Below are 12,114 nucleotides of genomic sequence, written 5' to 3' on the forward strand. Positions count from 1 at the left end.
ATCCTTCCTATCGATTTTCACCCCATCTATTACCTCTACCATCTCCTCTTCAACTGATATTTTGTCAGCATCCTGTTCCTTAGTAAACGATACAACGTACTCATTAGGTATTGTAGCCTTGCCCTGCATCCCTAAGCATATATCACCCTCTTTGTCTTTAATCGTTTCTTGGACATATTGCTGCAGAAAACTATACCAGACATGCTCAAGAAATTCACTACCTTTCTGGCACTCTAGTCTACTCATCCAATCTGTATGAAAGTGAAAATCCCCCATTCAAATTACTCTGACTTTGCTAAATGCTTGTTTAATCTCTGCATTTATACATCCTATTAATTCACAACTGCTAGCAGAGGGCTTATACACAACTCCCACTATAGCTTTAAATTCTTTTCTATTTCTTAATTCTATACATAAAATATCCACTGTCTGCTTACCTCTCATTATATTCTATCTCATCATTGAAGTGATTTCATCCTTAATCATTAAGGCTGCTCCTCTCCCTCTACCATTTTGCCTATCTTTCCTGTAGACTTTATAATGTGGTTTGTTTAGTACCCAGACCTAACCGTTTTGCTGCCATGTTATGTCCTGCAAGTTGCATTTGCACCTGCAATTCATTCAGTTTATTCCTTATATTCCATGTGTTTGTATAAAGAATTCTTATTTGGACCACACACCCTAACCTATCCTGCGCTAATGTATCACTCAACTGTTTCTTATTTCTCTCTCCTGGTTTAATTATTTGATTAAGTTTTTCCTTTATTGTAGTGCCTCAAGCACAATTTCTCACAATTACTCTTATTTTTTCCCTTTAGTTTGTTTTCAAACTATTATTCATACTATCTTTGCCACCTGATCCCTACCCTCTCCCATTTACTAGTTTAAAGTCCTTGTGACCACCCTATTTATCCTTTCTGATAGGACCCTGGTCCCAGCCCAGTTCAGTTGCAGCCCATCCCGGTGGTGCAGTCCTTGCTGTACCTGTGCTGGTGCCAGGGTCCCATGAAATCAGACCCCTCTTTCCCATGCTATTTCTTCAGCCACATGTTCGCCTAATATAGCTAGAACTCTCCACCTGCACAGAATCCCCCATTTGCTGGCCTTAATGACACCTGGGCGGCACAGTGGCGCAGTGGTTAGCACCGCAGCCTCACAGCTCCAGGGACCCGGGTTTGATTCCGGGTACTGCCTGTGTGGAGTTTGCAAGTTCTTCCTGTGTCTGCGTGGGTTTTTTCCGGGTGCTCCAGTTTCCTCCCACAAGCCAAAAGACTTGCAGGTTGATAGGTAAATTGGCCATTATAAATTGTCACTAGTATAGGTAGGTGGTAGGGAAATATAGGAACAGGTGGGGATGTTTGGTAGGAATATGGGATTAGTGTAGGATTGGTATAATGGGTGGTTGATGTTCGGCACAGACTCGGTGGGCCGAAGGGCCTGTTTCAGTGCTGTATCTCTAATCTAATCTAAACCTGCCATTCGCTTCTGTGCCTGACCAGCAGCCAATATTCTCTGAAAATTGTGCCTTTTTTTTATTCTAACAATACACACATGGTTGTTTTTCAGAATAATTTGAAGAAAAGCTTTATTCAAATAAATTTTATTTGACTTTTTAAAATATTAATTTTCTCATTAGAAAATTCAGACTTTGCCCCTGAATTGCAGTACTTCAGTTTATGTTGTTTTGATAATGATACTAGCTGGACAGTAAATTTAAGGAAGTTGTTATGCAGACCCTCCACCTGCCAAGAATGAGGCACATTAATTTTGTCATGAACATTGATTTGAAAACTGATGCTGAAGTGAAGAAAGGACATGTTAAAAAAAAAAAATCATCACCAGGCCATGGCTGGAAAGATATTTGCATATTAACAGACAGTGCTTGTGGAGACAAAGGGGTTACTTCCATTATCCAGTTTAACCCACAATGGATTTTGAGCACCAGACATTGAAGGTGAGGGAGCTTAGATTTCAGGATGACTGCTGGGATAGCCGAATCCACAAACAGACGTGGGCAGACCAGCTGGTCACATGACTAGCCTGCTTGGCAACTTGTTTTTCTGAATTGTGCAAAGAGTTTTGAACAGAAAGACTGTTTGCTCCTGGAGGGAGAAGACCTCTCCTGTCTGCGCCCATCTCTTTCTCACAAGCCTCTGGACCCCCTAAGGACACATAAACTTCAAGAGAGAAAAGTCTCCTATATCAAACAAGGTTTAAGAAGAATACTGGGCCCCAGCGAAAAGCCAGACCTATCTACAAGCAAGGACTTTACAGTGAGCTCAAAGAACAGTAACCAAAATCATCTTCAGATGTTGCCTCAAACTTTTCCACTTTATTTCTTCTCTTTTCTGTCACTATCTGCATGAGTGTATCGCGTATGCATGCTAGCGTGGGCGCGTCGCGTGTCCATATGCGTTAACCGAATTAGAGTTTAAGTTTAATAAAGTTCAACCATTTTTCTTTAAATATAAGAAAACCTCTGTTTGACTAGTTTCTTTGCCTTATATTTGGAAGTTAGTGAACAAGGATTCACTAAGGGGGAGCTAAAAAAACAATGTGTTTAAAATTAAACCCTGTTACAGTAAGACCAGGTGAAGGCTGAGAGGGAACCCTAGACCCCTTGATTACCTGGTCGTAACAAAGTTATTAACTAAACTATTAGGTAAAAGCTATTAATTTAATTTGACTCCAAAGTATGTGCCAAGCTAAGAGATACAATCCCATTATTTGCATTTAATTTGTTTTATAACAGCTGCTGTTGAGCGGAAAGCACATGAGACTGTGTAAAGTAATTTTTGGTATATTAGCAGATGTCTGGTGCAGCTCATGATGAGTTGGAGGGTTGGCTATTTTACAGTAATTGGGATCTTCTCAATATGATTGGGGAACTTTGTCAGTAAGAGTGTTGCTGGAAGTAAGCATGACACCTACAGGAAGCTTGGACTTTACACAAGACTTTTAGTACAGCACTAATCGTTGCATACAGTCGGAGAAAATGGCCTTTCTCTTACCTGACTCCGTTGTTTTCATGTTGCCTGCCTTTCCAGATGGTCGAGACATGTAGCTCAGCACAACACACCCACCTTTCTCCCCTCTCCATGCCAAAACCCCCTCTCCTGCGCCCCCCAGCTCTGATGAAAATCAATGCCTTAACTCTCTAATGAGTTAGAGCCCTGCCTTTCTCCCTCCTTCTTCCATCCTTCTCTTCCTTTGCTTTCTGCAGTCCTCTGCATCCTGCTCTTCTCATCTCACTTTTTTCCTCCCTTTCCTTCCCTCCCCTCTACTGTACTCCACCTCCATCCTTTCTACTCCATTCTGTTTCCATACACCTCCCTCTCCCCTCCCTTCCCTCGTCTCCCTCTCCCCCTCACTCCTGCCGTAATCTCTTGTTCCTTTCCCAAGTTGGAAGGAAGGTACTGCTCAGCACAACCCCAGCACCAAGAATATTTTTTGTCCCTGGTTAAAGGGCATATGTAAACCCCTCCCCAACTGAGGGTAATTTCAGGGCCCAAGGAAGGGAAGGTATAGCTTTTCACAAGTCCCCAAAATAAAAATCTAGCCACCCTTCTCTGCGTATGTAGTTTCTTTGTCTTTATTTCCTTTTATACTCCCTGTCTCTTTCCTATTCTCCTCCTCTACCCTCCCTTATCATTTCGCACACTCCTCTCCCTTCCACTAGCAGCCTCTCCTCCTCCCCAATTCCAATGCATTCTCCTTCCCCCTGCACCCCCCCCCCCACCCCCCGCCACCAGCTGCAACCCCTTCGACTTTCTCCAGCTATGAGGATATATACAGTAGCTGTTTATGCTAACTTTCCCTTTGATTTTTCCATGGTGCTATGGGGAAGTACTTATTGTCTGCCTGTGACTTGCCACCTCATTGCAGCTACATTTATGAACTTGACAAGTGGATTATTGATGGTGAACATATTCAAAAACATTACTTTAAAATTTGGGGTGGAGCTCTTGTTTTGTAAAATTGCTTAAAATAAAAATTTCTCTGATAAGATTTTTATTTTTCAGCCTTCTCAAAGTACATTGAATGAAGTGGATCCTCACTGGGATGCAGTACATGCTGAACGCCTCAATCTTTTGAAGAACGTCTGCAGAAATACATCGTTAAGGAATCTGACACATTCTCCAATCACAAAGTTTGTCTTGGACCGCATATTTGTGTGCAATAAGCATAAAATCCTGTTCTGTCAAACCCCAAAAGTTGGTAATACACAGTGGAAGAAAGTTCTTATTGTTTTAAATGGTAATTTTGAAAACTTGTTATATATTGTATCTGGCTATCAGCAAGGCTTTTGGTAAAATGACTGTTCTGGAGTAAATATGTTTATTTCGTTTGTAACTTCTCAAAGTAGATTGTTCTTACAGTTTTAACAGGACATTTAGCCCTCAGTGCCAAAAGACCAAATCGTTTAGACAAAAATAATTTTTTAAGTTTATAGCTTTCATGTTTTCTTCTGATGGCCAATGAGTTTAAAAACAGTAACATTATTCCAAAAATAGCATTGTATGGTTCAGCTCCAATTTTCAAATCTCCCCTTTGTTCTTGGCACTATGAAATTAGATGGCACACGCTCATTACCAACCATAAGTATATTGCCTGCCATATTGGAGCTGGCAGTTCTATAGGTGTCCAGCATGCATACCAGAAATATTAAAATGGCAAATTAAAATATTTAGATAAGGATCCTCCCCTTGTTATTTGACCCCTTTCTGTTCTTGGATTGCCCCAGCGGCTGAATCACCATGCCCAGCAATTTGTGACACTGACAGGCAGGAAGGACCCTTCAGCAGTACTATATAAAGGGCACATCCACTACTTACAGGTTGGTTGTCACTTTGTCATTTGAGGCTATAGATTAACTTTTTGTCATTTTTTGGTCTGTTTTCTCCCTTTGAAAACTTAATTCTGACTGCTGAGAAGAAGATTTTGCTGGTGTTGCACTGTTTTTGGCTGCTCTCAGTAAAGCTTGACTGCAGTCATGGATAGTCTGGTAGGGCTGCCTTTGGGACTTGAGGATGAGAGACAGCAGCAGGAGGAGGGCACTCGCAGGAAGCCATACCTACCAAGGGTTTTCAGGAAACACCTCTTTCATCTCAACTTCTTGGAGGAACAATGTATGATGTGCCTTCACTTCACAATGGGGGCTGTCACCCAGTTATGCCACCTGCAGCCACAACTCAAATGTTGTACCAAGGCTTGGACAACACTGCCTGTGGCAGTCTCTTATCTTTTATGCAACAACAACAACTTGGCACTTCACAGGGCCAGTGTAAAACAAAATATGGCACCAAGCGACATGAGATATTAGGGCAGAGGAACAAAAGCTTGGTCAAAGAGGTAGGTTATTAGGAGTGTTCTAAAGGAGGAAAGTGAGGTAGAATGGCAGAGAGGTTTAAGGGGCGAAATCTAGAGCTTAGGGCCAAGGCAATTGAGGGATAACCCCCAATGGTGGAACAATTAAAATCAGATTGCTCAAGATGCCAGAATTAGATGAGCACAGTATTTTGGGGGTTTGTGGGACTGGAGGAGATTACAGAGATTGGGAAGAGTGAGGCCATGGAGGGATTTGGAAGCAAGGATAAAAATTATAAAATTGAAGCTTGCTTAACCAGCAGCCTAATGTAGGTTAGTGAGCACAGGGGTGATAGGTGAACAGGATTTGGTGTGAGTTAGGATGCATGCAGTTTTGGATGACCTTACGGTGAGTGAACATGGGATACCAGCCAGGAGTGCATTGGAATAATCAAGTTTAGAGGTAACAAAGGCATGAACGAGGTTTCAGCAGCAGATGAGCTGAGGCAGGGACAAAGTCGGGCAATGTTACGGAGGTGAAAATAGGCAGTCTTATTAATAGTGTGGATATGTGTTTGAAAGCGTATCTCAGGGTCAGATATGACACCAAGGTTGCAAACAGTCTGGTTTAACCTGAGACAGTTGGCAGGGAGAGGGATGGAGACAGTGGCTAGGCAGCAGAGTTTGTGGCAGGGACTGAAAACAATGGCTTCGGTCTTGAAATATTTAATTAGAGGAAATATTTGGAGGAAAAACTAGCTCATTCCAGGCTGTAGCTGGTAATATCAGTGACATCTCACAGTTTGCAATGTACCGGTGTACCAAGGAGGTCATCACGTCTCTTTACACGAGGATGAACAGTTATATTACTTTCCCCATGAACAGAGTAAAGCAGGGTGAAAGAGATTAAGCTCACATGCATGAAACCACAGACTGTACCTAGTTGTCTTGAATGATCCCCATCACTAGCCTGGTATTTTTATCAATCGAAAGGGATTCCACTTTCTGAGTCTAGCTGGATTGCAACTACAGGCAGTGCATCATGCAGGTCAGGGCCTGGTTTGCTGGCAGCAGTCAGGGCTCTGGCTGCAGACTGTAGCATCTTGGTGTGTGGTAAGGCGATCTGGCCCAGCTGTCTGTGAGTTGTTAACGAGGGCACTCGCGGAGTGTATAGTAGGGGAGCAGGCATGCTATTGCTTGAGAGATGACAGCAGGTACCTACCCCATGGAGCCAAGGACACATCCTTCGGACTACGCCTCAGCACTCCTCCAACTCAGCGTGAGAACAGAGTATGGGAGCGCTCAGTAGCCCTCAAAGCTAAGATGACAGGTGTATGTGGTTCTATGGTCAGGGGTAGTTCCATCACAATGTGTGGCTGATTTGACGTTCATTTCACTATCTTGGTCTGCAGAGTTCCACTGAATACCTGTGCTAATCACTCATAGCTGAAGATGCATTCAGCAGCTAGAGGGACCCCTCTCCCCCCCGCCACCCTGGTAGCATCATTTCACCAACTTGCAGGTGAGGTGCTTTTGACATCTGCCGCGCCGGAAGTGTGGCCAGTGCCATTTTAAGCCTTCGGGGCTTCTGTAGCACTGGTACCAGCAGCGCGAATGAGCACAATTTTGCAGCCTCTATGTTGACACAGATCTAGAAGTAGGATCATGCCTGAAAGCAGGCATGCAGGAGTGCACACTGCACATGCCTGTTCATGAAGTACTAGCTTATGTTTTGTGGTTTTCTGGTGAGCTGCTGTGTACATTCAGGGAAGCAACAGGATTTGGTGACCCAACCTTGCATGAGGTATGGAGCCTGTGGTTGCAGTGCCTCTTGGTCTGCAACATGATCAGCAGGTGGAGTGAAGGCTGCAGAGAGGGGAAGCTCTGCAAAGAGGAAGGACCAGAAGGGCTCTCCACAGAAGGCACTACCCATCACTGTTTTTTCAAGAGCACTTCTCCTACCTGCACCTGATCCAGGAACAATGCCTGAAATGACTTAAGTTCAACCAGGAGGTGGTCACAGAGCTGTGGCACCTCCTTCAACCTGACCTGGAACCTTACACCAGGGCAAGGACAGTGCTGCCAGTGGTCATAAAGGTCACAGTGGCATTGAACTTTTATGCATCGAGATCTTTCCAGGGGGGAGCATTGACATTTCCAACATATGCCAGTACGCCGTCCATAGATGCATCCTGGAGGTGATAGAGGCCATTTATGCCAGGAGACTGAATACCTCATTTTCAACGCAGAAGGGAGAAACGGAATGAGAGGGCATGTGACTTTGCCAGGATAGTGGGATTCCCGATGGTGCAGAGTGCCGTCAACTACACGCACATGGCCCTGTGGGACCACTTCAGCAGAAAGAGGTATAGGAGCTGCAATGGCTACCATTCTATCAACATGCATTTGGTGTGTGACCATGCACAATACATCATGTCGATGAATGCCCGCTATGCTGGCAGCTGCCATGGTGACTTCATTCTGAGGCAATCTGCAATTCTTGCTGTCTTCGGCCCTGCATGATGATTCAGTAGCTGGCTTCTCAGAGACACCCCCCATTCAAGTGGCTCATGGCCCTCCTCTGCCACCCTACCACACAAGGACAATGTACAGATAATGAGAGCCATGGAGCCACCAGGAGCATCATGGAGCAGACCATCAGTGTGCTCAGGGAACATATCCGATTCCTGGACCTCTCGGGGTTGGGGAAGCCCTCTAGTACATGCTAGAGCAGGTGTCCAAGTTTGTGTTAAACTGTTACACCCTCCATAACATTGCCATCATGAGGGCGCAGCTGTTGCCACCAACAGTCCAAGGGACACCTCAGGAGGAGGAGGCAGGGAGGATGCACCTTGGACCCCTTCTCTCCAGGTGAGCTGTCCACGACACCTGCTGAGGCTCCAGTTCCATGATACTACTTCCCTTTACCACCATGGATGCATTCTTCCCCACCATTACATCCATCTGAGACACCCCATCACAGCATCCTCTTGGCCACCATCCTACAATAAAAGCCACCCACAAAAACATTAACAACTTTATTGAGCAACTTATCCAATTATACAAACAGAAATGAACTGTTCACCTTTGTGCATTCCCTTAGTGCCTGCCTAGTGGATGCTTTTCCCTGTCCTGCTGCTCCTAGGCAGGGCTACCTCAGTGGCTGCAGTATGGCTGATGGAAGGCTGCTGACTTTCACTGAAGGAGATAACCTCAGACTTCTTTGTACCTTGAGGGCCCAGCTCCGGACTGCACCATCTTGACAAAGGTAGCAGCAGTCTGGGCTGGCTAAGAGGCAACAGCAAGGGCACTGGCTGAGTGGCAGTGATGTGAGCCCGAATGCTGTCATCCTGAGAGAGGATAGCAGGTTTGTGCTCCACAGTGCCATTTCCACTCGCATGGGGCTTCACCTCAGGAATCCTGACTGCCACGCGAGTCTGCATGCTCCTTTGAGCACTGAGATCCGCAACCAGTCTTAGATTGTATGGCAGCAAGCACGAATCTTATGACCTTCCACTGCAGCACTGAGACATTGGGTGGCTTTCACCTGTGCTGTAGCGGAGGCTGAGACAGCATCGCAGGTGGGCCTGCTACTGCTGCCATGGAGTTGACCACCACTTCCACACTGGAAAGGATGGGCTCCAAGCTCTGCACAATGCTCTGTGCCATGTTGGAGCTGAACTCCCCCATGCTCCATCACAGTAACAGGAAGCTGTCTGGCACGCCTGCCAATGCAAAAGCATGTTCATCAGTGTTCTCCTGTATGCCGCCCCATTGAACTTCTCATCTGAGAGCCCTGCAGCAGAACTCATCTGCGATCTCGCCCTCCGGAGAGCTATCCGATGAGCTGTCCTTTCCCCATGGCCTGGCTGCCTCTCACTCGTGCCTGGTGACTCACCATGTGCAGATTCCAACTCTATACTAGCCTTTAAAGCTTGCTTAGTGCCAGTTTTTGAGCTGGTGGCTGCAAGTGTCAGATCAAGGGATGGTGCTTTTTCCTCAGACATCTGGCAGCTGACTCTCTTCCTCTTGGGGCTGCAGTGGCTTGCCAGTTGCCAGTTCTTGGGTATCTGAAAGCATAAAATCAGAAGGGGAGAGTTGGGGAGGGGGTGGGGTGTATGGTCACACCATCAGCAGGTTGCACTTCATGCCATGTAGCAGAATGAGGGTGAGGTGTGAATTGAGAAAGGGCATAAGGCAGTAACTTCTTGTCATCCTGAATGCACTCGGCTAAGCCAGATGCTACAGGCTCTTTTGCAGCCGGCCTCATGATGTGGAGAACTTTCGCCTTCATTGGGCTCGGAATGAGGATGTGCATGGCCCATACCTGTTCTCTGCTGCTCCCTTGTATTTCGTGGCATCTTGTCCTGCATGAGAGTGGGCAGAATGTCAGTGATTGTGCTGCGCCGTGTTTGGTTGCTGTGCCTGCTATAGCTGAATAGCTGGAGGTATTTGGAGGCAGCGAGAGGTGGGTGTTAGGCTGGCATCATTGGATGGTGTGTGTGGGTGAGGTGGAGTATATGAATAAAAGCAAAATACTTCAGAATCTGGAAATCTGAAATAAAAGCAAGAAATGCTGGAAATACTCAGCAGGTCTGGCAGCATCTGTGGGGACAAGGGGAACCCTGTCACAGTTCTAGGAGGGAGGAGAAGGGATGAGGGTAGAGGTGCCCCTTCCCCTCCCTCCCAGAACCGCGACCGGGTTCCCCTTGTCCTCCCTTTCCACCCCACCAGCCTCAACATCCAAAGGATCATCTTCCGCCACGTCCAGCATGATGCCACTGCTAAATGCATCTTTCCCTCCCCTCCCCTGTCAGCATTCCGCAACATCCTGGTCCACGCCTTCATTACCCCTACCACCTCATCCCCCTCCCCTGGCACCTTCCCCTGCAATTGCAGGAGATGTAATACCTGCCCATTTACCTCCTCTCTCCTCACTATCCAAAGCCCCAAATACTCCTTTCAGGTGGAGCAGCAATTTACTTGCTGCTCAGCTCAGTCCGAAAGCATGACCCCGAGCTTCCGGTTGCTTGCCATTTCAACACACTCCCCTGCTCTCATGGCCACATCTCTGTCCTGGGATTGCTGCAGTGTTCCAGTGAACATCAACGCAAGCTCGAGGAACAGCACCTCATTTATCGATTAGGCACGCTACAGCCTGCCGGACTCAACATTGAGTTCAATAATTTCAGAGCATGATGGGCCTCCCTTTTTAATTTAATTTTTTTTATTTTTTTATTTGTTCATTTTATTTTAGTTTGTTTCTACTGTGCCTACCCACTGTTTTTTTCATGTTTGTGCTGGGGGCCAGGCTGTTCATTTTTCTGTTCATTAACATCTTCTCTGCGCAAACGCTTTGTCTTTCAGCACACCATTAACATACTGTTTGCCTTTGCTCCGTGACCTTCTGGTCAGTTATTCTCTGTGACCCTGTCCTATCAACACCTTCCTTTTTGTTATCTCTTGTCCCACCCCCGCTTTACTTGCTTAAAACCTATTACGTTTCTAATATTTGCCAGTTCTGATGAAGGATCACGGACCTGAAACATTAACTCTGCTTCTCTCTCCACAGACCTGCTGAGTATTTCTAGCATTTTTTGTTTTAATTTTGGAGTATATGAGTGTTAGGTGTGAGTCCTGAGTGCTAGGGAACTGCTGATGGGATGTGGCGTGTTGAGCAGTGTGAGAGGTCGGTGGGGGTGCAGTGGGGATGAAATGTCGTGTGAAGATGCATTCTCTAACCTTGGCCACCCTTGTGAGGTTAATAAACTTCTTCCAGCACTTCCGATAAGTCCTTGGCACCAGACTCCGAGAGTTGACCTCTCTGGCCAACTGCTCCCATTCCCTTCAGAGGGTGGTCCTTGAGGGCCTCCTGACTCCCCATGGAAACATGGTGTCTCTCCTTCAGGTCACCTCATAACTAAGGCCTCCAATGCCACATCTGTGAATCATGAGCCCTCTCTCTGTCCTGGTGCTCCATTTCCAGTTTCTCCATTTGCAGTAGCGACAGCAGCAGCTTCCTTTGATTCAGTGCAGCTTTCCTTTAAGAGAGACAGACTGCCTTTTAAGAGCTGGAGGCTATCTGGAATATCCTTCCTTAGATATGAAGACCAGAACTCTGCACAGTACTTCAGATGTGGTCTCACCAAAGCACTATACCATTATAGCAAGACTTCCTTGTTCTTTTATTCCAGACCCCTTGCAATAAAGGCCAACATGCCATTTGCCTTCTGAGTTGCTCACTGTACCTGCATTCTAACTTCCTGTGTTCCACATTTAAACGTTTTATGCATTGTAAAAAATATTCTGCTTTTCTATTCTTACTACCAAAGTGAATAACCTCATACTTCCCCATATTATTCCACCTTGTTGCCCACTCACTTATCATGTCGATATCTCTATTCAGCCTCTTTATATCCTCCTCACAGCTTACGTTCCCATCTAGCTTTGTATCGTCTGCAAATTTGGATACGTTACTCTCGGCCCTTTCATCTAAGTCATGAATGAAGATTGTAAGTAGCTGAGGCTCTAGCACTAATACTTGTGGCATTCCATTAGTTACAGCCTGCCAACTTGAAAATGCCTCGTTTATCCCGACTGTCTGTTTCCTGTCCGTTAACCAATCCTCCATCCATGCTAATATATTACCCCCAACTCCATGAGCCCATATCTTGCATATTAACCTTTTGTGTGGCACATTATCGAATACTTTTTGGAAATACAAGTATTACATCTACTGGCTGCTCTTTATTTACCCTACTAGTTACATACTCAAAGAAATCTAATAAATTTGTCAAACACAATTTC

At 45.6% G+C, this 12,114-nt stretch overlaps 1 protein-coding gene across 3 annotated transcripts in view; it reads left to right on the forward strand.

Annotated features, from left to right (window-relative positions):
- The window catches only part of chst10 (carbohydrate sulfotransferase 10), an 86,792-nt gene that overhangs the window by 57,871 nt on the left and 16,807 nt on the right, over window positions 1-12,114 (forward strand). For all 3 annotated transcript variants that reach the window (XM_068033880.1, XM_068033882.1, XM_068033881.1), the window contains one exon: window positions 4,023-4,257. In XM_068033880.1, the coding sequence (XP_067889981.1) occupies window positions 4,023-4,257 (235 nt within the window). The remainder of the gene's footprint in view (window positions 1-4,022; window positions 4,258-12,114) is intronic.

This window comes from Heterodontus francisci, chromosome 6 (genome assembly GCF_036365525.1).
Source record: "Heterodontus francisci isolate sHetFra1 chromosome 6, sHetFra1.hap1, whole genome shotgun sequence".
NCBI classification, from domain to species: Eukaryota; Metazoa; Chordata; class Chondrichthyes; order Heterodontiformes; family Heterodontidae; genus Heterodontus; species Heterodontus francisci.